Raw genomic sequence first — 27,406 nt, forward strand, 5'->3', positions numbered from 1 at the left:
CAGGAGTTTGAGACCAGCCTGAGCAATATAGAGAGACCCTATCTCTACAAAAAATAAAAATTATCTGGGTGTGGTGGATTGCACCTATAGTCCCAGCTACTTGGGAGGCTGAGGCAAGAGGATGGCTTGAGCCCAGGAGTTTGAGTTTGCAGTGCACTATGATGATGCTACTGTACTCTAGCCTGGGTAACAGAACAAAACCTTGTCTCAAAAAAATAACAATAATAATAATATTTATACCCAATGCATACATACATTCACATTGTATATACATGTACACCCATGCTAAATGGTACATAGGTACACAAATATATATAAATACACAAATTCCTAACTGTATATATTCACTAACATATTCAGATTTATAAATTACTGCATTTTCATACACATCCACGTACATATACATTCACACATGCAGTCTATGTATTTATGCAGTCTATATAAATATATTAGGCATCATGCTATTTTATCTGCATTTGATAGAGATGTAATGTGTCCTTATTATCCAATTTAAAACTAATATTTTTGGTGATGACAAGTTGAGAAGACTGGATTCACAAAACTGAAACTGGAAATTATCAACAGGGAAAATCTAATGCAGCTTGACTGATGGCTGGAAGGAACAAGGATAAGGTTGAATTAGCAATTTGGAAGGCCAATTCATCAGCTGTCATAAGCCAATTTTAAGGGGGAAAAATAAAGTGTTAAAGCAAGAGATATATTCACACCCACACTTATATGTTCATATAAATATGCAAACACATAGCCATGGTTATAAATATGCATGTATACACATTCATATATATGTCTGAACAAACTCACATTCATATAAATACAAAAGTTACTTCAAAATATTTCTTAATATGAATAAACTTTTATATGTACACAAATTCCTAAATAACACACAAGACACAAACACACAACTTGACCATGAACATGGTGGAAGAAAAATGCTAGACTATACTCATGATCATGTATTCTATATCCATTTTTCTCCCAGCAAAATGCAGAGCCTGCTTGGGGCCCTCACTTACCAGGTATGGCAAGGAGACATCACCTGATCCCCAGGGAAATACTCCTTCCCCTTCCAAGAGCATGGGCAGTCTTCTGGCAGGAAACAAGCATCTCCATGTCTGAGCAGACTGTAGGGACACAAGCAGGTGATCAGAAGAGCATCCTTCTGATATCTGCCATCTGTGGAGGATACTGTATCCACATGGATGCCCTGGGTGGCCTTCAGCATTTATCCTAGAAGACATTGATCATGTGCCCACTGCTCATTGTGCTGCTGCCCAGTGAGGTTCAGAGGCACCTTGGTAACTGAAAAAACCAAGGACAGATTAGGCCTACCCCAGAAGTCTTGCCAGCCACCAGGAAGGCAGCTTAGCTCTACCAGCCATAGCCCTTAGCTGTATACTAATGAATAGACCCATGGACATGCACATTGACTTTCCTACCCAGGTTGTTCATGGAGCTCTCAGACCACAGTCTCCAAGGCTGCAGTGCTCCTACCTTCTAGTCTGGTTTCCATTAAATCTGATCATGTCCAGGGATGTCTCAGGGCCTTTATTAAAGTTCTCAGGCCACAGCTCCAAGCCAGATCCAAGCATCAGCAAGATATAGTATGGGGCAGGGATAAGAACACAAATTTGGCAATAAGCAATTTTTAGCTCAAACCCAGTATTTGCTGAGGACAAGTTATTTAACCTTCCTGTTTTATTTTTCAAAGGAATATAAGTACATGGTTTAAAGAGGCAAAGAGAAAGAATGCTACAGGTGTACTGAAAAGAGTCCCTTGTTCATTCCTCCCCATATCCAGTGGAGGCACTTTCTGGACTATAGTGCAGGATGATGGAGCCCAAGTAGAACACAGTATCCCACCAAGGACAGGAGACAGAAACTGGAGTTAGGGCTTCTGAGGTGGCTACAATACACAGGTCAGGATATAAAAGAGGAGAGAATTGCTCAGAGAAGGAATTCCAGAATTCTGCTTAGAGGTTACCTAACAAAAACTAAGAGATTTCATGTACACCAGAAAGAAATGCTAAAACGAGTTCTTCAATCCAAAAGAAAAGGATGTTAATGAATAATAAGAAACCATCTGAAGGTATATGACTCACTGGTAACAGTAAGGACACAAATACACAATACTCCATTGCTGCAATTGTGGTGTATAAAACCACTTATATCTTGAGTAGGAAGACTAAAAGACAAACCTTTCAAAAATAACTACAATTTTTGAGATAGTATAAGAGATATAGATGGAAACAACAAAAAGTTAAAAAGCCGGGGGTGAGGGGCAGATGGAGTTAAAAAGTAGATCTGCAGTGTAGACAAAATGGATCTACCAGGTATTTACAGAACATTTCATCCAACGGCTGCAGAATACCTGTTCTCCTCAGCACATGATCCTTCTCAAGGATAGACCACATGTTAGGCCACAAAACAAGCCTTTAAAAATTCATAAAAAGAGAAATCATACCACGTATTTTCTCTGACCACAAAGGAATAAAACTACAAATCAATAACAAGAGGAACATTGGAAACTATACAAACACATGGGAATTAAACAATATGCTCTTGAATGACCACTAGGCCAATGAAGAGATTATGAAAGAAATTTTAAAATTTCCCAAATCAGATGAAAATGAAAGCAAAACACATAAATATCCCATATCCATACATGGGATACAGCAAAATCAGTAATAAGAGGAAAGTTTATAGAAATAAGTGCCTACACATCCAAAAAGTAGAAAAGCTTCAAATAAACAAACTAATGATGCATCTCAAAGAGCTAGAAAAATAAGAGCAAAACAAATCCATAATTAGTAGAAGAAAAGAAATAATAAAGATCAGAGCAGAAATAAATGAAATTGAAACAAAAAAATACAAAAAATCAACTAAACAAAAAGTTGTTTTTTTTTGAAAAGATAAACACAATTGACACACCTTTAGCCAGACTAAGAAAAAAAGAGAGAGACCCATATAAATAAAATCAGAGATTAAAAAGGAGACATTACAACTGATACTGCAGAAATCTAAAGGATCATTAGAGACTACTATGAGCTATTATATGCCAATAAATTGGAAAACTAGAAGAAACAGATAAAGTCTTAGACACATACAACCTACACCAAGATTGAACCAGGAAAAAACCCAAAACCTGAATAAACCAATAATGAATGAATAACAAGATAGAAGCAATAATAAAAAGTCTCCTGTCAAAGAAACGCCCAGGTCCTAACAGCATCCCTGCTGAATTCTACCAAGTATTCAAAGAACTAATACCAATCCTATTTAGACTATTCCAAACACTCAGGGAGGAGGGAATACTCCGAACTCATTCTATGAGGCCTATCTCACCCTCATACCAAAACCAGACAAAGACACAACAACAAAAAAAAGAAAACTATAGGCCAATATCTCTGATGAACAGAGAAGCAAAAATCCTCAACAAAATACTAGCAAATGAAATTCAACAACACATTAAAAAGATTATTCATCATGATCAAGTGGGATTCATCCCCAGGGATGCAAGGATGATTCAACATACAGAAATCAATCAATGCGATACATCATATCAACAGAATGAAGGACAAAAACCACATGATCATTTCAATTGATCCCTGGTGTTGAATGTGAGGACTGGAGGGAGGTGTTTGGGTCACCTCATGAATGGCTTTGTGCCCTCCCTGTGATAGAGTGAGTTCCTGCTTAGAGCTGGTTGTTTAAAAGAGCTTCTCTCTCTCTCTCTTTGCTCCTTCTCCTGCCATGTGACATGCTTGCTCTTCTCTTTGCCTTCTCCCTAAAGCCCTCACCAGAGGCAGATGTGTGCATAATGCTTCTTGTACAGCCTGTAGAACCGTGAGCCGAATAAACTTCTTTTCTTTATAAATTACCCAGCCTTAGGCATTCCTTTATAGCAGTGCAAAATGGACTAATAGAATTAGGATGTAAAAATCAATTGTATTTTTATACTGCAGCAATGGTCAAGTGAAAATTAATTAAATAATACCATTTATAATATCAACAAAAAATTAAATACCTCTCAATAAATCCAATGACAAATGGGTAAAACCTTTACATGAAAAGCATGGAACATTGGTGAGAAAAATGAAAGAAGATCCAATAAATGGGAAGATACCATTATTTGTGGTTTGGAGGACTCACTGCTGTTAAGATATCAGTTTTCCTCAGATTCATCTATCGATTAACACAATCCTATCCAAAATCCCAGGGGCTTTTGTGTAGAAATTAGCAAGCTGATCCTAAATTTACATGGAAATGCAAAGACCTAGCAGTGCCAAACAACTTTAAAAAAGAAAAACTAAGTTTGAAAACTATCACTTCCTTATTTCAAGGCTTACTATGAAGCTTCATAAATCAAGACAATGGATATTGGCCTAAACTAAAGATAGATCAATGGAACAGAATAGAATCTAGAAATAGACCCATATTTATAGTCAATTAATTTTTCACAAAGATGCCCAAAGCAATTCAATGGGGAGAGGAAAGTCTTTTTGTTAAATGAGGCTAGAACCACTGGATATCCATCAGAAAAAAATAAAATATACCTTGACTCCATTTTGCAACATACGCAAAATGTAATAGTTTTAGACCAACCATCAACCCAAATGTAAAAGCTAAACTTGTAAAACTCCTAGAAGAAAACACAGGAGAATATCTTTGCAACCTTGAGCACTAACCATAAAGAAAAAAATGATAAATCAGACATCATCAAAATTTAAAACTTCTGCTCATAAGAAGTTTTAGACACTGTAACATTAAGTAAATAAATAGGCAAACACATATTGGGAGAAAATATTTGTAATACATATGACAAAAGACTTGTATCTAGAATATATAAAGAATTTCTACAACTCAATTAAAAAACCAATCAAACAAAAAAATAGGCAAAAGATCTGAACAGACACTTCACAAAGGAAGATATACAAATGGCCACTAAACACATGAAAAAGTACTCATAGTCATTAGGGAAATACAAATTAAAATCATAATGAGATAGGACTACGTACTCAATGAAATAATAAAAATGAAAAATACTGAAACACCAAGAGTTAGTAAGGGCATAAAGCAGTCAGAACTCTCATCCACTGACAGTGTAAAATCGTACAACCACTTTGGAAAATAGTTTAACAGTTTATTGTATAAACATGATCTACTCTAGGACCCAGCAATTCCACTCTGAAGAAATGCATAGCAACCTTATTTAAAATAGTCCTGAACTGAAAGCAACCCAAATATCTACCAACATTGGAGTGGATAAATAAATAACTGTATGTTCATACAATGGAATATTGTTGGGATAAAAAGGGAACAAACTAGTGGTAAATGCAACAACATGGATCAACCTCAAAAGCACATGCTAAGGAAAAGAAGCCAGACACAAAAGGGTCTACACTACATGATTCTATCTACAAGAAGTTCCAGAACAGGCAGAAATATTTATGCTGAAACGAAGCAGAACAATGGTGGTAGGGGAGGGGATGGAGTTGGCTGGAAGAGGGCTAGACATGAGGGAATTTTTTGAGTGATAGAAATGTTCTGTATCTTCCTAGGAGTGTGGATTACAAGAGGGTATAAATTTGTCAAAGCCCAGCAAACTGTATACCTAGGATCTGTGCATTTTACTGCATATAAATTATGCCACGCTTTTTAAAAATTAAAAGAAAAAAACAGGCACCAAAAGCTGATTGGAGGCTCCATATTTAAGGGGGACCAACTATTTTGTTGGGAAACCCCCAAAATGTCAGTTTCTGTAGTCAGTTTTTTCCTCTTGGCCCAGGTGATTTTCAAGAGAAGAATCCTCTTTCATCTCCAGGGGGGGAGGGAAACGTCTCCATGTCACCATGCTAGCAACTAAGCTGGGGAAGAGGGGAACTGGCTTTCCCTCAATCTCCCTGTTTCCACCGTGCATCCCATCCATCTTGATGCCAAGAGGAAAGTCTCTGATTTGGTTTCTCTAGAAGCTCTTCCCATCTTTCTCTTGCTAGATGGGGCTGGGGCAGTGGTGTGGCCCCAATAGGGGTGCAGGAGAGGATCTGGCGGTTAACTGCACCTTACACCTTACACAGGCCTGCAAACCATTCTCCCATCTCCCTCCCACCTCCTCCACTGCTGAGATGCCTGGGGCCCCGGGTTCCTGAGGCTCCCAACACAATGCAGGTCGTTTCTCCTTGGCCTTCCCCTGTGCAAGCATCAGCTATCGACCTCTATACATCTACCTGCGTTCCTTCTTCAACAACTATCACCCATCTTGGGCCAATGTCATCCCTACTCCCTTCTCTTTGTTCCTGGGGGTTTAAACCTTTTTACACCATTACCATTTCATTGTGGTTGTGGGTAGGAAGCAGAAAAGAAAGCATGTGCTTAATCCACTAGGCTTTACCTGAAGCCACTTAACCTTTCTAAGCTTCTAAGCTTATATTTTTCACACATAAAACGGGGATAATGGCATCTTCCTCCCAAGGGCATTATGAGAGTTTAGTCATAGGCCTGGGCACCCTGCCTAGCACCTAGTAGATACACAACACATATTGGTCTTTTGCCTCCTTTCCTCATAACTGCGTCAGACACCAGCAGAAGGGTGAGCTCAGCACCTTCCACCTTCAGCCCAGGCCCACTTCCTGAGGGGCCTTCCCTGCTGCCACCACCTACCACTCCCTCCTTGCCCTTAGCACACCTGCCTGCATCCCTGGGCACCTGCTGTGTGTCCCCCACAGGAAAGAGCACTTTGTCCTCTCTCCTCAATCTGTAGATTACTTTCTCTTTACCTTACAGAGGACCCTCTCATTTCAGAGCACCCTCAGGGGGTCATTTGCAAGTACATGGGATCCAGAGGAGGAGAGACAATGCTGTCCACTCACAAAGAATGTTTAGTCTGTACCATTTTACAGAGGAGGGAATATAGGCCCAGGGCAGGTAACTAACTCACCCAGTAAGTGGTAGAACTGGAATTCAAGCCTGACCCCAAAGTCTGTGCTCAAACCGCTGTGCCTCACTGCCCAGTGGCCCCAGGGCCCTTGGCTCAACAGCCAAATGTGAAAATATATGGAGGGGACACAGACAGTCCCAGACTCCAGCAGAGGCCCCAGGGACCTTTGCAGAAATACACAGCACCCAGAGATTCTTAGATACAATTTATAGATGGGCAGGTGACCAGAAGGCCCAGAGGTGACATGTGGGCCTGGAGGGTCCCCGGTAGGGGTTGTAACAATGGTACTTGGGTATCTTTGGGAGTCCAACTCCAGCAAGAGGATGTTCCAGAAGGGTAAGGCATTCCTGCCCCACCCTTACAAATGGATACTGTAATATTAATTATTTCCCTTTGACACGTCCCTCTGGATACACTCCCACAGGCCTTTAACACAGCGCAGAGTAAGCCATCGGCACAGCTGAGCCAGAGCCCCGTTCCCCTGGTCTCTAGCCCAGTGCTCCTTCCACTGTGCCTGTGGCCTTGCCGCCACACTTGGCAGTGAGTAACCCTTGGCCGCCGACCCCAGAAGCCCTAGATTTTCCTGACCTCAGACTGAGTGGCAGGCTCATGCACACAGCACAGTGCCACAAGAGGCCTTCAGTGACAAAGACACTTCTCACAAGCTCCTCTGGGGCCCAAGTGGCAGCAGGTGGTCAGGCCTAGGACCCTGCACAGGGTCTCTTAAGGACACCCTTGCCTGGGAAGTGATGGGCTCAGAACACACATTGCCACCTCCACTAGGGGACCAGACCTTGGGCTTCGTAGAGCCAGTGTGCTCTGGGCCAAGGCCAGGGCTTGGAGTGAGAAGACTTGGGTTTGAGTTATGGTTCCTGGGCCAGACACATCCCTTCACCCTGCTCCTGGCCTCAGTTTCTTCACCTGCAAAATGGGAATAATGATCTTCCCCTCTTCTTCCCCGTGGCTGCTGTGAGATTGAAGGAGGTAACACCATTGAAATGTCTTATAAACAGTAACACTCCAACTAACTGTCCCCTCCCTTCCCACCCTAGCAGCCCCGACTGCCACCTCACTTTCCCTGGCTGCAGGCCAGGGCCAGGACCCCCAGCCGACCACCAGTCTCTGTGCAGGATGAAGGGCATGGCCAGTGGTGCCAAGTTGTGCAATGAGGAGCCCACCTGTCTTCTCAGCCCAGACGTGGGAATAACAACAGGCAGAGCCAGGTGCTGGGACTTCAGCCACTTAGACATACAGAGCACACGTAAGGGACACCCATAAAATTTGACTCGTGTAGCTCTCAGATAGCTTTAATGGCAGTGTTTTAGACCCAGGGATGAGACCGTATTCGCCGGGTGGGCTTTTCTTTTTCTATTAGAGAGACCGCAGACATCCACCTGTGCAGAGCAAGAGGTTGAGAGCTGGCCCAGGTTTCCTCTCTCAGGGCCTTCAACCCCTTGGACCACTTGAGCATGCCGGATGCCCCTCTACTCAGAGCTTCCACTCAGAGCCTCCCTGAATCCTCACAGCAGCTTGTTAAGGTGGCAGGTATTATTATTCTTCCCATTTTACAGATGAGAAACTGAGCCCCAGAGGGGCTAGACCACATTCCAGATCGGATTCCTGAGCTCCTGCTCTTTCCCAGACTCCTCACTGGCCATGACAGCTGCCACTGGCCAGCCCCGGGCTAGGGCCTCCCTCCCTGCAAGGCTGTGTAAGGTTTGCCCTGACCCGCCCCCCGCCTCCATCCTGTGGTCCCTGGTTCTGCCAGCATTCAGGAGTGAGAGACCATGCAACGCAGGTACATACCCCTGGGGACAGGCACAGCCCGAGAGGCAGGGGCCACGGGCTGGCACACTGAGGTTCAGCAGCTGCTGCTCACATGTCCTCTCCCTGCTCAGCTCGGGCTCTGTGTGCGGGCCACTGCAGTTCACGAAGACCTGGCCAGCTGGGCAGGCAGCAGCTGAAAGAGAAGAGGGTGGGTGCTGCAGCCCCTGGGGCTGGGGTGGGCCCCTGGGCTCCTGGAGGCTGCGAGGAGAGATGGGCTGGGATGCCTCTTCACGCCTGGCTGCTCCTGGGCATCGCATGGCTTGGGCGCCCAGATACTCATCACGGGGAGAAGCAGGGATGTGTGCCATCACACAGCAGGACCACAGCCACCAGGACCAGTCACTGCACCTGTCCTGCATGTGCTCCAGGCAGGTCCCCTGCATTATCCTATTTAATCCGGCGACAACTCTGAGAGGTACCATTATTCCCCATTTCCCCACAAAATGGAACAAAGACACTTCTGCTTTCTAAAGGCACCATAAAGTGAGAGGAGGTGCCCCAGAGGGACCAAGAGACGGCCCAGAAGAAGGACAGCCACACAGCGTGGAGGGTGGTCAGAGGACTTTCAACAATAGTGAGAGTAAATTTCCTGACACCTATATTTCTGTGACATGAACCCACCTTCTCTCCCTGACCCTTCAGTAGAGTCTGCCATGACATTCACACTTGGTGTGATGATCTTTTCAGGGAAATCAATAAGAGAGAGCTGAGGTCCATGTCCAGGCTGGGATGGAGCAGACAGAAAGAAATAGCCACAGGAGGTGAGATGAAAGCCCCAAAGAGCCAGAAATCTGAAGAAAGAATCTGACCCAAAGGAAAGTGCTTTCAGGAATATATACAAAACATGGGGAGCATGGAGGAATCTAGGTTATATTTCAAAGAGGAAATGAAGGCTCAGAGAGGTGAGGCAAGTTATCCAGGGCTGCACAGCTAATGAGTGGCGGGCAGGATTTGAACCCATGCTGCTTGGCTCTGGAGGGTCTGCTGTTAACCCCCTGCTGTATGACTATTCTCCAACCCCATCTGTGCTAATCCCTGTCCATAGGGGCCTCCTCCAGCCTGAATGCTCCAGCTCCCAGCTCTACCCCACCTCCAAGCCCCTTACAGGCTGACCCACCACTGTTCCACCCGTCCCATCTCTGCTGCCTGGGAGAGCCTCGAAGACCCAGGCTGTCCTGCCCATCTCTGTGACACCACGCCCAGCGTTGGGTCAACCTCAGTAAATACTTTAACAGATCAGACAGAGGAAATCTAGCACCCCAGGAAGGTCAAGAAACTGTCCAGATACCTAGCTGGTTGCCCCTGAGGGAGACAGACTCTCAGCCTCTCTAAGAAAATAAGGACAGCCACTAAGGTGGGGTTGAGGTTGGGACAGGGTCTCAGGGTGCTACTCTCCAAGCTCGAGTGTTTGCCAAGAGAGTAAGGCCAAGTGTAGGGCAAAACCTGGGGTGGGCTGTCCCCAACTGGGCTCTCCACATCCTGATCAGGGCTCACACTCCCACCCTCCTGTCCTCTCCATCACCCCACTACCAAGGGGAGCCCCCACCCTTCCAGCAACCCTTACCTGGGGCTCGGCTGTCACAGCTCATGACTCCATCTTGGCAGTGGCTGCAGAGAGAGAGAAGGGCCATGGGGTTAGTCTACCCTGTCACCACAGGACCCAGACAGCCCGCGTCACTGCACTTGGGTCACTGCAGGGATCAGACAGACATCCCCACTCACTGTCCTCCCACTCCCTGCACAGAGGAGGAGGGTGGCTGTCACTTCATGGACAGTTCCATTCAGCTGCATTGTCTTCAGCAGGCTCCGTGGAGAGAGAGGACAACACGGCCAGGGAGCTCACCAGTGGCCCAGGGAGGGGATGTAGCTGTCTCCAGGGGGGTAGTCCACTCCTTGGAAATGACAGGAGCACTGGTTTCTATAAAAATCAGGGACAAAGAAAGGTCAGCAGGCTCCTGAGCTGGGGCAGGGACTGCCAAGGACAGGGACCCCACCTCAGCCAGCCAGGGGCATAAGGACACAGAGCAAAGTACTGGCATCTACGGTGACATGGGACACATCTCCAGGGAGCGGGGAAGCCAGGCTGGCACCAGGGACAGATCTGGGGGCCGTCCACTGAGGTTAGATGAGAACAGCCTCACTGGTGTCCAAGCACTCCTGATGCCAGCGTCACCAGGACGGAGGAGGGGAGAGGCAGCAAGGACAGGAACCCCGCTTCCTGAGCCCCTGGGGACGCACGGACACTCAGCTGGTGGTGTGGCCCGGTGCAGCTGTCCTGCTCACTCACACCCAGCACCTATTCTGCTGGGTCGGTGCCTGCGCCTCCTGGCAATGAGTACGCTGACACCTGGCCGGGGACACCGGCGAGGCCCTGTGCATACGTATCTCACGGATTCCTCACAGGATCCTGTCAGCCAGGGATTCTCATGCTGCCTTTCCATTCCTCTCTGTCCCCCCCTCACACGGTAGAGTAGAAGCGGCCAACTACGGGCACGTGCCGGTCTCAGAGCAGAGCAGTTAGCCACAGATGACGCCGGACTCGGGCCCCAGTGCCTCCCCACAGCCTCCTCCCGCCCCTACGGCCCACTCCGGGCCCTTTGTTGGATCTAAGAGGGCATTTTGTAGTTTAAAAAGGCCTCTCAGTGATTCCCATTGACCCCTGAAGGGGCCTCTCTCTAGCTCCCTCCCCCCTACTTGAAAAGCACCAATTGAATGTTATTTCACAGATGGAGAAACAGAGGCCTGGATGGGACCAGGTGGGACCCCTCACTCTCCTCTCAGCTGCACTGACAGCACCTCAGTCTGGGCCCCCAAAGTCCCCTCTGCCTGAGCACACTTTCCCCAGGCCTCTGCTCAGACGGCAGAAAGGCCTCCCTCCTATGCTCACTCACGTACCATCCCAGGGACAGGATCCCTGTCCTCACTCCTCCTCACCTGGCCTCATAGCTCTTGTCACCACCCGGCTCATTAAGTGTCTGTTTATCTGTTATCTGCCCCCCTAGAATGTGACTTCCATGAGCGTAAGACTCTGTTTTACTCCGTGCCGAATTCCAGGGCCTAGAAATGTCTGGAACATACTGGGAGGTCAATGAATATTGTGGAGGGAGAGGGGACATGAGGAGAGAGAGCCTCCCTGGCTCTGTGGGGCTGTCCTGTCTTGCGGGGAAGCCAGCTGGAGTGCCCTGAAGAGAGCTGAGGAGAGACACGGGAGGGAGGTGCAGAGGGAGCACCCCTCCTTACCCACCAAGGTCTGGCCTGCACTTGTGAGGTGAAGTAGGGACCTGAGATGCCCAGCCAGGCCCCTCGCCCATCAGGTGCCTGGAGACCCCTGGCCTCATCTCCCCACCCAACTCAGAGGTCAAGCTAGCCCCCTTACCTGGGGACACAGAGGTCAAGCTGGGTGTCCAGATAGGTGTCTGGTGGGCAGGCACAGCCCTCCACACACTCGTCCCTGCTGAGGTCACTGCCACCATCAACCCCACAGGCCTCGGGGCTGGCCAGGTCCTGGCAGGATTGCCCACACAGGGCCACGCAGGGGCTGTATTCCTTGGTGGCTTCACAGGACAGTGCTGCAGTGAGAAAGGGAACTGTCCTTTGTCTCCCTCATCCCCACAACTGTGTGGGCTGGGGCTGTCATCCTCATGAAGAGACTCTGAAGAGTTAAGACACTTTCCCCTTGACCCACATAGTAGGTCAAGACCAGAGCTGGGATCTGAACCCGGGTCTGACTCCAGAGTCCCACTGCCTCTCACGACACTAGAATAGCAAAGTAGCAGGTGGGCCCATCTACCAAGTTCAGCCCGGAAAACCACTGGCATTTCCCTCTACCCAGAAGGCATTCCTCTTAGGCAGTGGTGTCCGGTGAGGGGTGAAGGTCACCACCCCATGGCCCTGGAGACCTGCCCCATCACATACACGTAGACACACACACGTGCACCTCTCACTTCTGTGACTGTTTCACACAGGGGTGTGAAGATCAGCTGCGCTCTCTCCAGCAGCCTCTTGGGGCCCGTCCCAAGACCCAGAGCTGTGCTCTCCTCACAGGGCCACTGTCCCACTCCCCCAGGGGGCTCCCCGACACTCTGTCGGAGCCTAGAGAGCCACTGAGACTGTCAGCCTCAGTCGTTCTCAACCCAGGCCACACACCAAAGCCACCTGGGAACTTTTCAAAAATGCCGATGCCTGGGTCCGACTGCCAGACCTGTTGCTCCAGTCAATATTGGATGTGGCCCAGATGTGTGCATTTCTTGAAAATTTCCATGGTGATTCTAATGTGCAGGCAGGGTTAAGAACCACTAGTCCTGTCCAATCACCTCTGGGGAAACTTTAGTTCAGAATGGGGCAGGGCCTTGCCCGGGGACACACAGCAAGTTACCTGCAGCCCTCCTAACTCCCAGTGCAGTGCCATTGTCATTTGTCAACAAACATTTGCTAGAAGCTCACAGAGAGCCGTGCCCTGAGCTGGGGGCTGAGGGCACAGAGACAACTAGGACATGGGAGGCGTGTAGCCCAGGGTGGGGGTGGGTAGGAGCCAGCTCATGCCCATTAAGCCACTTGTGCACTCAAACCTGAGGGTGACAACGCCAGTGACCTTTAGAAAGCTCATTCTGGCTGCAGCGAAAGGTGACTGTGCCTCGGGTGGCAGAGGTGGTGAGAAGTGGGTGAGTTTGGGATTGGCAGGACTGACAGGACTTGAGATGGATTGGAAGTGAGGGTGAGAGAAGCAGTCCTGAGTCACATGTTCCAGGCATCAGGCCTGGGTGGCCCAGGGGACAGGGGCCATTGGCAGAGATGGAGAACACAGGACGAGAAGCAGGCTGGGGTAGGGGGGGAGAGTTGGGCTGGAGGAGACTGGGGGATGTCCCAGTGGAGAGTTTAGGGGGCAGGGGTCACTCAGGTCTGGAGCTCGGGCCCTGCCAGCCCACCCTTACACGGGCGCCCAAGGGCGGGGCACTCACCACAGGCTGGCAGGCGGGCGCGGAAGTCCACGGGGAGCCCATGGCGCCGGCACAGGCGGGCGTAGTGGGCCAACGTGGCACACAGGCAGGGCTGCCCACAGCGGCAGGCGTCCCTGCGGCACTGCTCGAAGTAGGGCACAGGGCTCAGGTAGGCAGAGCAGGGTGCGAACAGCTCGCCTGTGAGCACACTGCAGGCCTGCACTGCGTACGAGGCTGCGGCAGGGAGAGCAGGAGCCGGGCGGTTAGGGGGCTAGTCTGCCTGGAGCCCCAGGACTCAGAGGACTCAGCATCTTCCTCCCTCCCCACGGCTCAGGGGAGTGTGCATGTGTGTGTGTGTGTGTGTGTGTGTGTGTGTGTGTACACGCGTGCATCCAACCTCGTGCCAGGCACAGATCTATGTAGCCAAGGGAGACACAGGAGTGAACAAAACCAGCTAAAATCCCTGCCCACATAGAGCTCACATCTGCTCAAAGGAGACAGTTACCAAAAATGTATTTAGTGGATTAAAAGGTGAAAAACTAAGGATTGAGAGAAAGCCAGGAGGGAGGATGGCCAGTGTGAGGTGCAGTAGGAGGGGCATTTGCAAATTTAACTCAGGTGGCCAGGAAGGCCTCAGAGAGGAGATGACATGTAACCAAAAATTTGGAAAGAGGGAGGGACGGAGGCATGTGTCTGTCCAAGGGAAGAGCGTTCATGGGGGAGGCGGGGGAGGCACGTGCAGGGCTGGGGGAGCAGGCCTAGCCATGCAGGAAGAACAGCAAGGAGGCCAGTGCCTGGGGTGGCGTGGAGGGCAGTGGGAGCAGGAGGTGAGAAAGGAAGGGTGGACAGAGAGGGTAGGGCCCGGCGGGGCCATCAGGAGGACGTTGGCTCTACTCTGAGATGGGGGAGCAGGAATGAAGGTGTATGTACCTGACAGTGTAGAACATGAAGCTTCCCATCTGCCCTCACCTCTCTCCTGTCGCCCCTCTTCCCTTTCTTATTGCTCCTACCAACTTAGCCAGCATCCTCATGCCCAGAGTCCCCATCTCCTCTCTCACTGAAGTCCCCATCCCCTCCCACCCCCTCATAACTCTCCCCCTCCCCACCGCCTCACCAGCTTGCAGGTGCACGTCGCAGGGGTCCAGCGGGGAGCCAGGAACCAGTGGGGAGCAGGCAGACAGCGTTTTCCAAGAATTGCCGAAGAGTTGTGGGGTGCTCTCAGGCACACCCACTGGGGACCTGCAGCCATGGCATAGCTATATTCACACACTTGCCATGTGGATCCAGGGACATATATATTAATAGCATATACCCACTTGCTCCTATACACACAGTCATAGACTAAGCATGAGCACACCTTCAGAGGCACTCATTAAAATATATAACATGTATGGGCCCATATATGCCATTTGCACATACCCTCAACACATACACATGCACAGAGAGAGCACAAATAGATGCCAGACATGCCAATAGCCAAGGCAGTCCACACAGCCACATTCAAACACATACAATTATGGATGTACACACATGCACACACACACACACACACATTACATTCAACAGGACCCAAAAGGGCTCAAAATGGGATAGGACCACATACTTCCCACCTTCACCCCCAGCCCCCAATCTTCATATCAGAAGAGAAGCAGGCACGTCATGAAGAGTACCAAGCCTCACTGGGGTAAGACTTTCTCCCTCTTCCCTTCTCCATGAGCAGTTCCTGAAAACTCCTTGGCTCTCTTTTTGGCTCTCTAGGTAGGAAATGGTCCCATGAGTGGCAGTGAAGGAAGGAAAAGGGACAAGCATGTTTCCTAGACATCACCAGTCTCCAGGAGTCACCAAACTCAGGTATGTTATGTGGTAGGGTGGAGAGAGATCAGTCTCCACTGGGGCCAGGTTCTGCCTGGCACCCGCCATGACCACAGTATTGCTCCAGGGCAGTGAGAGTGTTCCTATCACACAGAGCAATACTCTCACCCAGGGCTCACATTTAGGACAGTGACAAGCAGCCCACACACTAAACCAAGGCTGTCCTAACATCAGCCCCACCAGGCAAGACAGAGTAGACTGCTACATTTTTTTTAAAGACAGGGTGTTGCTCTGTCACCCAGGCTGGAGCGCAGTGGTGCGATCATAGCTCACTGTGGCCTGGAACTCCTGGACTCAAGCAAACCTCCCACCTCATCCTCCCAAGTAGCTGAGACTATAGGTGTAAGCCACCGTGCCCAGCCAGAATGCTACATTTTTTAAATGTACATGCATTGAAAAGCTCTCAACTTTATCTTGTCCTCATTTTTCACAGCAAATCTGAAATGTCATTTCTGACTAAAGAATGCTTTCCCTGTTTCCTTCTGGATCCCCTAGTGCACGTAACTGGAAGGACTGACCAGAATCTCCAGGCTTCAAGATCAACCCTTCATTCTCCTTTCTAAAAAGTCTGACTCATGTTCCCTCCTAAGTTTCTAAACTATGTCCATGCTCAAATAGTCTTTTTCTCAACACAGGGTGCAAACTCAAAAGGCTTCAAGCACCAGGCAGGAAGGGGACATGAATCGGACTGGCTTGGTGGGCTACAAAGTGAGAATGTTGGTGTCACTCACTAAGTGCCTCACCAGGGGCTTACACTCACTTAAAGGTGTTCACAATTAAAACAAAACCATGAACTAACCCAAACCCAGCCTGAGGTCCCCCAATATTAAGACCTCACTATAAAAGTATTTTTCAAGATATGGTCCATAGACCTCAGATACTACAATAGAATCGAAGTGGTGCTTATCAAAAATGAGACTCCTGACCCCATCCTAGATCAGATTCTTGAGGCATGGGGCCCAGGAACCAGCATTCTATCTAATAAGCTCCCAAGGTTATTTTTCTGCACACAGGAGACTGTGAACCACTACTTTAAATAAACACTTAAATTTAAATGTAGAGTAACAGCCAGTCACGGTGGCTCACGCCTATAATCCTAGCACTGTGGGAGACCGAGGCGGGAGAATCGTTTGAGCTCAGGAGTTCAAGACTAGCCTGAGCAAGAGCGAGACTCCGTTTCTACTAAAAATGGAAAGAAATTCGCTGGACAACTGAAGATATACAGAAAAAATTTAGCCAGGCATGGTGGCACATGCCTGTAGTCCCAGCTACTTGGGAGGCTGAGGCAGAAGGATTGCTTGAGCCCAGAAGTTTGAGGTTGCTGTGAGCTAGGCTGATGCCACGGCACTCACTCTAGCCTGGGCAACAGAGCAAGGCCTTGTCTCAAAAAAAAAACAAAAAAAAGTAGAGTAGTAAGTAATTAATGGTGCACAGCAGGCACAATAAAGGCCCACGGTAGAGACTCTCATGCACTGCCTCTGGGTACCGGGTCCTAAGAAGCCCATCTCCCTTCTCCTTCCAGTTCCGGGGCAGGGGCACGTACAGGAAGTCATCCTGCGTGTTGCCGTTGAAGGTGCCGCAGAGGCCCACGGTGTCCTCCACCCACCGCTGGTCCACCTGCAGGTAGAGCCGCAGGCCTTCGCGGTCGTAGAGCACCCGGACGCCCACGTTGGTCCGCACCCGCAGGAACACGGAGGACAGCCTGCGGATCTCGAAGGCGTCTGGGCACAGGACCCGAAGAGGGTGTGGGAAGTTGGGCCAGTGCACACTCACCCACTGCCACCTACTCCGGCTCCCACACCCAGCCCACTCTTGGCCTCCAGTGAAGTCCACCCCACCATGGGGTTGGCTTGGGGAGCCTTGAGGAAACCCTCCTGTTCAGTGATGAAATCAGGACCAAGGGATAATGTACTACGGTGGCTTGAGCTGAGAAATTTCTTTTCTAATCTAGTGTGAATTAAAGCTTTGCTATTACTAAGGAGCTAGTATGTGTCTCTTCCTACCCATTCTCTTCACAGTGGCCCAAATACAGTTTTATTGTGGAAGCTCATGATACAATTTTAGATTCAACTGTACAAAATTTAAATTTGAGATTCAATCGTAGCACATTTTACGCCCTTAATGGCTTGCATTTCTGTAGGCTTTTTACACCCAGAGCAGCCCCCCTTCTCTCAGTTGAGCCCCTAATTTTGTTTTGTTTTGTTTTTCTTTCTGTTTTTTTCAAGTGTTATCTAGTGCTAGATTTTTATTTCTTAATGGTTTTGCCATTTTTGTTAGATGTGTTTCCTACAAGCCACCTATAAAAGTCCCTTGTGGAATCAGACAGTATAACAGGTAATTAATAAATTCTAAGAGGTGGGAGGAGGAATAGCCCTGTGCAAATGCTAATTTTAGGAGAAGACATCACACTGCTATGAAGTCCACTGTCATGTTTGGGTGGGGACAAAGACAGATTTTAGGAGTCTACATTCTGGCAACCAAACTATCCCCTAGCCTGACCCACCCAGTAATAGAATGTGAGTTCTTGCCAGTGTAGCAGTGTTTTTTGGCCAGAGTGGCCTGTGAAAAAGAGGCCTGGACATTGAGCTCCCAACAAGCTCTCTTGTCCACCCCAAGCCATACCATCCTTGTAGGGTAGGGTGATCTTGTACTGGTCAAACAGAAGGACATCCCCCGCCTGGGTCAGGGTCACCTGCCTCCGAGGGTCCTGGTGCAGAATCACTGACACTGACTGGACACAGGCTCCATCCTGGTTCTGGAGAGAAAGAAAGGCCAGTGAGGCAGAGTTGGTCTGTCTGTCCTGCTGGCCCCAACAGAGCCCTCCAGGGACAGGGCCACCAGCCCAGTGTGAGGGGCAATCTGCTCAGAATGACAAACAGAGCCCCAAAGGATATCAGGGAGCATCTAACCAAATGTCCTTATCTGGGGAGTGAGCAGGCAGAGGTTCAGATGGGAGGTTAGTTGCGGAGCTGGGATAACACTAGTAAAAATGATAGTCAACTCTCAGTTTGTCTAAAGACACAGAGCAGAGATGGAACCCAGATGGCCCAGAGTCTAGCCTTGGAAACACAGGCCTCTACCATGTGATCACAACCCAGAACCTTAATTTCATTCTTTTACGGGTGTTTATATTGCTCTCTCCATGTGTCACATCTTGCACTCCACTGACAGGCAGGTAGGAAATAAACTAATATTCTCAGGGCCTCAGGTTGTCCATCTGTGAAATGGGTAGTATGCATTGGACCTACTCATACCTCCCTTCCACAGGGTCATTCATTTAAACATTTTCTGAGCACCTACTATGTGCAAGGCACACTGTACCAGGCATTATGGATATAGTGATGAACAAAACATACTCTCTGTCCTCAGGGAGATTACATATTCATGTGAGACACAGACATTAAATAAGTAATTACAAAGTTGGCTATGCATTATAATCATGTTCTGTGCTGCAAGCAGGCATAGGGTGCTAGGAAAGCATATGACTTAGTCTGAGGAGGTAGGAAAAGCCATTCTAGGGAATAATAATAACATAAAAATAATCATAACAATAATAAAAGCATTTATGCTATAATATTATTATGATGTAATAACAGCTAACTTTAATATGAAGTTACTAAGTTCAGACATTGTTTTAGTCTCTTGATATATATTCACTCACTTAATCTTCATAGCAATCTGATTAGGTAAGTACTGCTATCATTCCCATTTTGCAGATTAGGAAACTGAGATACAAAAAAGTGACATTTGAGCTGAGATCTGAAGATATGCATAGAAGCTAGCTGGGCAGAGAGAGAAGAGGAGTGGGGAGACATCCAGTCAAAGGGAACAGCCTATACAAAAGCCCTGACACAGGAAGATATTTAATGCATTCAAGGATGTAAAGAAGATCAGAGGAACCAGAGCCCGTTGGGCAAAGTGGTTTAAGATAAGGTTCAAGAGGTAAGCAGGGACCTTAGGCAGAGCTTTGTAATATTTGGGGGCTTTATCCTAAGTCCAACAGTCAACCAGAGAAAGTGTAACAGGGGAATGACACAACTAAGTGCAGTGAAATAGGGAATGATCAGGGCATGAAACTTTTTAGAAAGCCACTGCAACAAGTCATAGCTGTCCTTCTGAGTTCCTTCCCAGGGGGACATAAAATCCCTGAAACAGCTCAAAATCATTGCATCTAAAATATCATCCTCTTTGTCAAAACCACACATCCTCTAGTCCCCTCTGGACATGTCACTGGTGATGCAATAAAGCCCTCACCCTTAGTCAAAGTCTCAGATTCCAATCCTCATGTCACTGAAAGCTATGAGACCTTAAATAGGCCACTTAGCATCTCCAGACCTCAGTTATCTCCTCTGAAAATTAGAGATACAACAACACTTGGTTAGTCCTACCCAGTTGGGTACAGATAAAAAAATGTACATAAGATACATTAGAGATTGCATTTATCAAAGCCCACAGATGAGTGCCAACAGCACAAAGAGTAATCCCTAATGTACACAGATTTTTAAAATCATGTAGGAGGGGATCCCAAGATGGAATGCAGACTGTGACAAAACAATCTAACTGTATTACAAATGTGTGAAACAACCTTAGTGAAGGGAGTGGGAAGAAAGGTGTTGACATGGTAGCTTTGTAAATAAATGCCAGTTGTAAGACTAAAGGCAAAAGGAACTGTGCACAAGCACTGTACTCTAGTGGTAAAGTTATTTACTGTAGAAGTGTGGGTTAATAATTCTGATATTCTTATATGTGCATACTAAAATTGAACAATTAGGTGAACGGATGGTGGATGGTGAAAGCCAGGTTTGTCCTGTTAGAGTGAGTGTTTACACAAAAGCAAGAGGAGGTGGCTATAATGACCCATGTGGTAAATGAATTAGTTTTGGAACATCAGTATGAAGTCATGTTTAGTGCATGTAGATATAAATGGTGATATGTAGAAATATTTATAGATATGTGTATATACAGTGGCTATACAAAGATATACATGATTATACATATATAGTCACTCCTCTATATCCATGGGTTCTGAATCCATGAATTCAACCAACCTAGAATTAAAAATAGGAAAAAGATGGATGGTGTGTTTATACTGAACATGTACATGCTTTTCTTGTCATTATTGCCTAAACAATACAGTATAACACCTATTTATGTAGCATTTACATTATATTAGGTATTATAGGTAATCTGGAAATGATTTAAAGTATACAGGAGGATGTGCCTAGTTTATATGCAAATACTACACCATTTTATATAAGGGACTTGAGCATCCATGAATTTTAATATTTGTAGGGGATCCTGTAACCATTCTCCCACAGATACCAAGGGACAACTGTATTTCCTTTCTGTCAGCTGAGAAGACCTAAAAGAAATGGTACCCCAGTAGCAATGAGCTCACTTACTACCAAGATCTTGGTTTCCAGTACCACTTTCCAATAAAAGGACCCAGAAGAGCCTAGTAATATTTTTGGAGGAATGGACTGGGACAGGAAATATACAATATAAGCCTGGTGCATCTTGTAGGACCAGAAAGCAAAGAAGTGCGCACACACACACACACACACTTAATCCCCAACACACACACAATGATGAGGGTATGTCAAAGGAACATGGGAGTCAACAGAAAGATCTCCCAATAGCCAAAGCCGGAACAATTTGAGTAACAAAATAGATAAAGATGTGCTATAACTCAAAGTATAAATAAATATTCATGAGTCCATACTGATATAAATAAATGATTGAATAAATAAATGGGGAGAAAAAGACAAATCTCCAATGCAGAAAAATTCCAAATAATTTATGTAGATTCTTTGCCTTCAAGAAGGCAGAGCATAGCTCCCTACTCTTTAAGCATGGGCTGTGCATGACTTTCCTCCAAAAAGAACAGTATGGAAAAGTGGGAAGACAGTAACATCACAGTGGAGAAAACCTGACAAACACCACTTCAGCTGGATGATCAAGGTCAATATCAACAGTGATAAACCATGTTGACAGCATGTACCCTTGATAAGATGTAATGAGACAGTACTTCACTTCTGTGATCTTCCTCCCCAAAACCCATAACCCCAGTGTAACCATGAGAAAAAACATCAGACAAACTCCAATGGAGGGGCATTCAACAAAAGACCTGACCAGTACTCTTCAAAAATTTCAAGGTCATCATAAACAAGGAAAATCTGAGAAACTGTAACAGCCAAGAAGAGCCCAAGGAGACATGATGAGTATATGTAAAGTGGTACTCTGGATGGAATCTTGGAGCAGAAGAATGATATTAGGTGAAAACTAAGGAAATCTGAATAAGATATGGACTTTAGCTAATGATAATGTATCCATATTTGTTCGTTATTTGTAACAAATGTACCATTTGGTACCTGTAAGAGATTAAGGGGAACTGGGTGTAGGATATATGGGAACTCTAGGTACTGTCTTCACAATATTTCTATACAGCTAAATCTGTTTTAAGGAATAAAGTCTACTTTAGAAACACTTTGAAGACTGTAACACTACAGAGATTCTGGGGTGAGTGTATTAAGACCCTGCGACATCTGACCTTGGGTTGGGCTCGGCTTTGCTTCCTGTTGGCGTGGGCTGTCAGGAATGCCCCAAGCCTCTGTAGCCTGTCTCTTCATATTTGAAATGGGGAGAATAATAATAGCTACCACATGGGGGTATGTTGAACCTCAAATTAGATGTTATATGCAAAAGTGATTAGTCAAAGTTCAAAGGACTGTGCAAATATTTTATCATCATTATCATCCTTTCTGGTAATGTCCCCACCCCATGCTGGTCACCCAGGATTGAAGTCACAGCTTCCTCTTTGACCTCTCTCCCCTACACTCACCACTTTACCAGTTGCCAAGCCCTTCTGCATCTGCTTTAATGCATTCTAGAATATTCCAACCCCGTTGAGTTTCTCATACGATCTAATCAACTCTTGGCATGCCCTTCCTCCCCCTCCTTAAACATACATATCTTATTCATATTCATCTTTTTAGGCCCACTTTTTAGGTCCCTCAGCTCAAATGCCACCCCTGCCATAAGGCACAGAGCCAGACCTCCATGGGTTCACCGTGTGGATGAGGTCACGAGGAGAGCTGGCCCACAGTAAAGCTGAGGCTGGCCGGCCACCTATGAGGGACATGGCAGAGGGGGGCTGAGCAAGGGACCCCCAGGCACCACAGCCCCCAGGTATTCTAAGACTCTGTGTCTGGGCTGGAGCCCAGCTGGGCCGGGTCTGTCTGTCTGCTCTCTCTTTTGCCACCCTCAGGATGCGATGGGAGTGACCCCACTTTTGAGGACAAGTAGTCTCCTGACTCAGAGTGCAGCCAAGGGCAGGGCCAGGTCATTCTCTGGCAAGAAGAAGGGAAGGGGTCACTCAGGCCAAAGAGGAGGAAAGCCCAGCTGTCCACCTCGTCCACAGTTCAGCTGTGTCCCCAGGGCCAGGGAGGGACACCTCCTGCTGATGTCCACTCACACTCGGGGCCCTTGGTGCCGGGGGCTGGAGCAAGGCCAGCAGGGAGGCAGGGTTGGGGACAGCTGTCCTGGCTCCTGCTGTATTGCATGGGGAAGAGCTTGGGCACAGCTGGGACCGGGGCTTACAAGGTTTGCTCAGAACTGTCACCCAGGGACAATGGAGTCACCACTGAGAGACAAACCAACCCACATCTACCCCAGACCTGCAAGTTGGCCATTTTCTCAGTTATGTTCGCAGGTGACTGACACAGCTCAGGGGTCACCTCCTCCAGGAAGCCGTTCCTGATCCACTTTACCCCCCACCTCCCACTGCCTAATGCCCAGGTAAGACAGGGACAAAAAGTTCCTCCATGGAGATGATCCCTGCACTCCCTGCTCTCACTACTGCTGCGACACACTGGGATATGGGTTCACCTGCCTGCCGCACCCACCAAACTGCAAGGCTCAGGAAGGCAGAACAATGACTAATCCATCCCAGTCTCCAAGACCCAGCACAGCATCTGACACAAATAGGTATTCAGTATTTGCGGGTAGAAGGAAGGCAGGAAGGCAGGAAGGCAGGCAGACAGGCAGAGATGTTGAAGGTATAATCCAATGAAGCAGAGAAGTTGAATTAGACTCATCTTAGAGATTTTTAAAAAAAACTCTGAGGCCCAGGAAAGGGAAGTGTCTCCCAGCCAGCAGAGGTACCTGGGCCAGAACCCAGCCTCCTGCCCAGTCTCCTGTCCCCTGGCTCTGCTCAGAGGGAAGAGACAGCAGGTAGTTGGGCCGTGGAAAGTCCTGGACCCTGCCCACAACCCGTCTCTCCAGGGGGAGGTGGGTAGGGGTAGCTGGGTAGATGGGCCTGGGGGTCCCCCGCTCTTACCAGGCCACATGGAGCATTCTGCAATGTCACTGTGAAGGTGCCTGAGGAGCGGCTCTTGGCCAGGATGTACTGACATGTGGCGGGGAATGTGTACCGGCGGCCATCAAAGGTCGTGAAGTGGATGTCACCAGTCACTGAGCACTCGGCTGAGGGGCAGAGAAAAGCTGCTGGCCCCATGGGAGCTGTCCCACAGGGCTCTCTGCCCTGCAGGCTGTAAGCACAGGGACACAGCACCCTGTTCTCAGGAATCTGAATAGCATAAGGTCTGGGGCCTGGCCTTCCCTTGGAGAGCCCTGGTCAGTGGGCAGGCCTGCCCCCGGCGACCTGTCTCAGGACCAGTCTCAGTCCAAGTCCTCCAAGCTCAGGAAGGTCCTTAGATATGCAGGACCCCATGTAAAACCCTTCCTGGCAGGGGCTGGAGTAATCCCCTAATTAGGCAAAGTGGCTCCAGGGAAAAAATGGGAGTAGGCTTGGCCAAGGGAACTGATGGACCTCCCCTAGCAGGCCTGGCCCCCAGAGCTTCCCTGACCAAAAGCCTGTGAGACCAGTGGAAGGGGGTCAAGTCCAAAGTGGGGGTCAGACGTACCTGGGCAGACAGCTGTGCTGCACACCCACTTGCCCGCAGTGCATGTGCTGAAACACAGAGACCAAGGAGGCAAGGGGTTACCCCCCAGGCCTGGGCTAGATGCTGGGAGACTGCAGGGGCCACAGAGCTCCTTCCTCCAGCCCCAGTCTTCCCATCTCTGAAATGGGTGCTGGAGAGTCCCCCCATGGACTGGATCTCATGAGATCCCCTGGGACTGAAAGATGCTGGGAGAGTGTCCCCATGTCATCAGGGCTTCCAGATCCCAGATGGGCAGCCCTGACAGAATGCCCCAGCGGCCATGCCACCCCCTCCTGGCAGTGGACAGAGACCAGGCATTGCAGTCTTCCTTCACCACTGAGCCAGATGGGTACAGGGTCCCGTGGAACTCGCAGGGACACTCAGCTGGTGCCACACAGCCCCCATCTTCGAAGATCAGCCCTAGGGGGACAGAAAGGGCCACTTAACTCACCTCCACACCTCTTCACAAACCTTCCATGGCTCCCCTGGGCCTGTGATACAGATCCCCTTACCTAGGTTCTTTCATCTCTGAGCCCACTTCCAAACTTTCTCCTCTGTAAATCCTTGGCACAGGCCAGACATGGCACCTTCCGATTAAATATCCCACCTCCAAGACTTTGCTCAGAGCACTGCCCATCACCCCAACCCCAACCTGTACACTCACTAGCTTCTCCTCACTGCCTCTCAAAAGCCTCACTGCATTGAGAACCAGCTTGGGTACCACCTCCTCCAGGAAGCCTTCCTGACAATTGTCCCCCAACCAAACTATATCCCTTTTTGCCTGAACCCCTGAGCTGGCCTTCACTGCATCATACCTTAGACTGGAGTCATATGTACATCTAAACCCTGAAACCAGATTCCTAAACTCAATGTCTGTGTCTACATTTTTTTATCTCAATCCTCCACCTAGCCAAGTGAGTTGCACACCATAGATGTGCTGCAAATTTATACACTGTGAAAAACAGGGTAAAGTAGCTGTATATGGACGAATGTTTAAACAAAGGTGTGTGTGTATAAATGAATGAATGTGAGAATGTCCTCATCTACACACCTTAAAAAGCTCAGTCTTGAGTAAATCAAATATCTTGAATGACTCTCTAGAGGCCAAGGTTCCAGCCCACCCTCGCCTCCCTTAAGCCATTCATTCATGTAGTCACTTGTTAGTTGTTTGCTCCTCCCTTCATTCATTCCACAAACAGGCATTCTCTGAGCCTCTGCTTTATGCCCTTCTGTGCCAGGCACCCACTGCTGCCCCGTTGGGCATACCGTTGGGGCAATAGCAGCCGTCCACACAGGCGATCTCACTGTCCACACAGGACGCCCGGGGCTGGCAGGAGGCAGGGCAGCAGGCGATGCACTCGTTGTAGGTAAAGGCCTTCTCCTTGCAATGCACGGCTTGGGAGAGAGGGAACAGGAGCCGTCTGTCAGCTGCTGGCCCCAGCTCTGATGGGACCCAGCTCCCACCCCAGGCCCTGAGCTTGGATTTTCCTCTTTCCCTAGTCCCTGCAGGAGCACCTGGTACCCAGGAAATTAGTGAGTGCTGAGAAGGCTCTGAGAATCACCCTCATCTCATTCTGTGGCCCCAGGCCAGTCTCTCCACTCTGAGCCTCAGTTTCCCCACCTGTCACATGGGAATGGAACCTCAGGGCTCAGACCTCTAACAACTGTGGTTCTGGGCAGAACAAGACATTAAGCTGGGGCCTGAGGATGCTGCTCACAGCCCCATGCCAGAACTGGTCTGAGCCCCTCCCTGCCCACCTCCGGGCTGCACCTACTGCATTGCCGCAGCTGGGTCCTCCAGCCCTGCAGGGGCCGCCCCGCCTGGGCACATGCCCGGGCATACTCCGCCAGCGCCCGGCACCAGGTGGCTTCATCGCCCGCTGATCTGTGCAGGGAAACCAAGGGTCACACTGAAATAAAGGCCAATCTGCTGCCAGCCCCCCAGCACCCCGTAAAGACTACAAGGGGTTCAAAGCACCCCTTATATCCACCCCGCTGGGAAAGGGAGCCTGGGAAGTCATCTAGGTACACAGATCCCTAGGCTGTAGTCCCAGCATTGCCACTGACTCGTTGTGTGAGCCTGAAGGGCTCAGGCCGCATTTCTGGGCCTCAGTTGAATGGGGAAGTTCTGTCCCACCTGAGCAGGTGAGAATTTCAGAGCTTTAGGAAGCAAATCTGGCAGTGCCTGGGATTATCAGGCTCAGTGGCCCCCATGCTGAGCAGTCACCCCCATACTGGGAGGGCTCCCCCCAACCCAGCACCGCCCCACTCACTGGCAGAGGTCGCTGGTGCAGCTGGCTGCGAAGGGCAGAGGGCTGACGTAGGCATGGCAGGCATGGAAGGGAGGCCGCAGCAGCGCCTCGCACCGCTCATACACGCCCTGGGGCGAGGGCCAGAAGTGGGGCTGGCGGCTGCCAGCAGGGCCACACACAGCCCATCGACCTCACCAGCCCCACATGAAACCCCAACTTGGGCTGGAGGCAGGGGAGGGTGGAGGGGAAAGGGAAGGGGCCTCTGCAGCCAGTGGCTTTCCGAGAGTTGGACAGGAAAGCCACGGAAGCCAGGCCCCGGGTCGGGGGCTCTCCCCAGGTCCAGACCTGCATGGCGGCTGGGCTCTGCTGCAGGCACGGTGGGCGAGGCAGGGAGGGGGCCGTGGGCCCTGGAGGCTGGTTGGGGGCCTGCTCCTGCCAGCTGTGCACAAACTCAGCCACGTCATCCGTCAGCTTCCCTGCAAGGGAGAACTAGCATAAACATGGCGGTGGGGGCAGGGTGCAGGTGGGGACGAGAGGGACAGAGGGCTCTGAGGGAAGGTGGGCGTGAACGGATGGGTAAGGAGTTTTGAAGAATCCAGTCTCCTGAGCTCCCATCCCAAT

General features: G+C 48.9%; 1 protein-coding gene across 1 annotated transcript in view; it reads right to left on the reverse strand.

Annotated features, from left to right (window-relative positions):
• The window catches only part of OTOG (otogelin), an 81,363-nt gene that overhangs the window by 45,347 nt on the left and 8,610 nt on the right, over positions 1-27,406 (reverse strand). The window contains exons 8-23 of the mRNA XM_076002124.1: positions 27,131-27,261; positions 26,807-26,913; positions 26,309-26,418; positions 25,800-25,928; positions 24,845-24,953; positions 24,516-24,562; positions 23,930-24,075; positions 18,214-18,346; positions 17,135-17,312; positions 14,834-14,958; positions 13,741-13,953; positions 12,159-12,351; positions 10,626-10,700; positions 10,347-10,390; positions 8,762-8,915; positions 1,035-1,142 (exon numbers count right to left, since the gene is read on the reverse strand). Of these exons, the coding sequence (XP_075858239.1) occupies positions 1,035-1,142; positions 8,762-8,915; positions 10,347-10,390; positions 10,626-10,700; positions 12,159-12,351; positions 13,741-13,953; positions 14,834-14,958; positions 17,135-17,312; positions 18,214-18,346; positions 23,930-24,075; positions 24,516-24,562; positions 24,845-24,953; positions 25,800-25,928; positions 26,309-26,418; positions 26,807-26,913; positions 27,131-27,261 (2,002 nt within the window). The remainder of the gene's footprint in view (positions 1-1,034; positions 1,143-8,761; positions 8,916-10,346; positions 10,391-10,625; positions 10,701-12,158; positions 12,352-13,740; positions 13,954-14,833; positions 14,959-17,134; positions 17,313-18,213; positions 18,347-23,929; positions 24,076-24,515; positions 24,563-24,844; positions 24,954-25,799; positions 25,929-26,308; positions 26,419-26,806; positions 26,914-27,130; positions 27,262-27,406) is intronic.

Source organism: Microcebus murinus, chromosome 4 (assembly GCF_040939455.1).
Source record: "Microcebus murinus isolate Inina chromosome 4, M.murinus_Inina_mat1.0, whole genome shotgun sequence".
In the NCBI taxonomy this organism is placed as follows: domain Eukaryota; kingdom Metazoa; phylum Chordata; class Mammalia; order Primates; family Cheirogaleidae; genus Microcebus; species Microcebus murinus.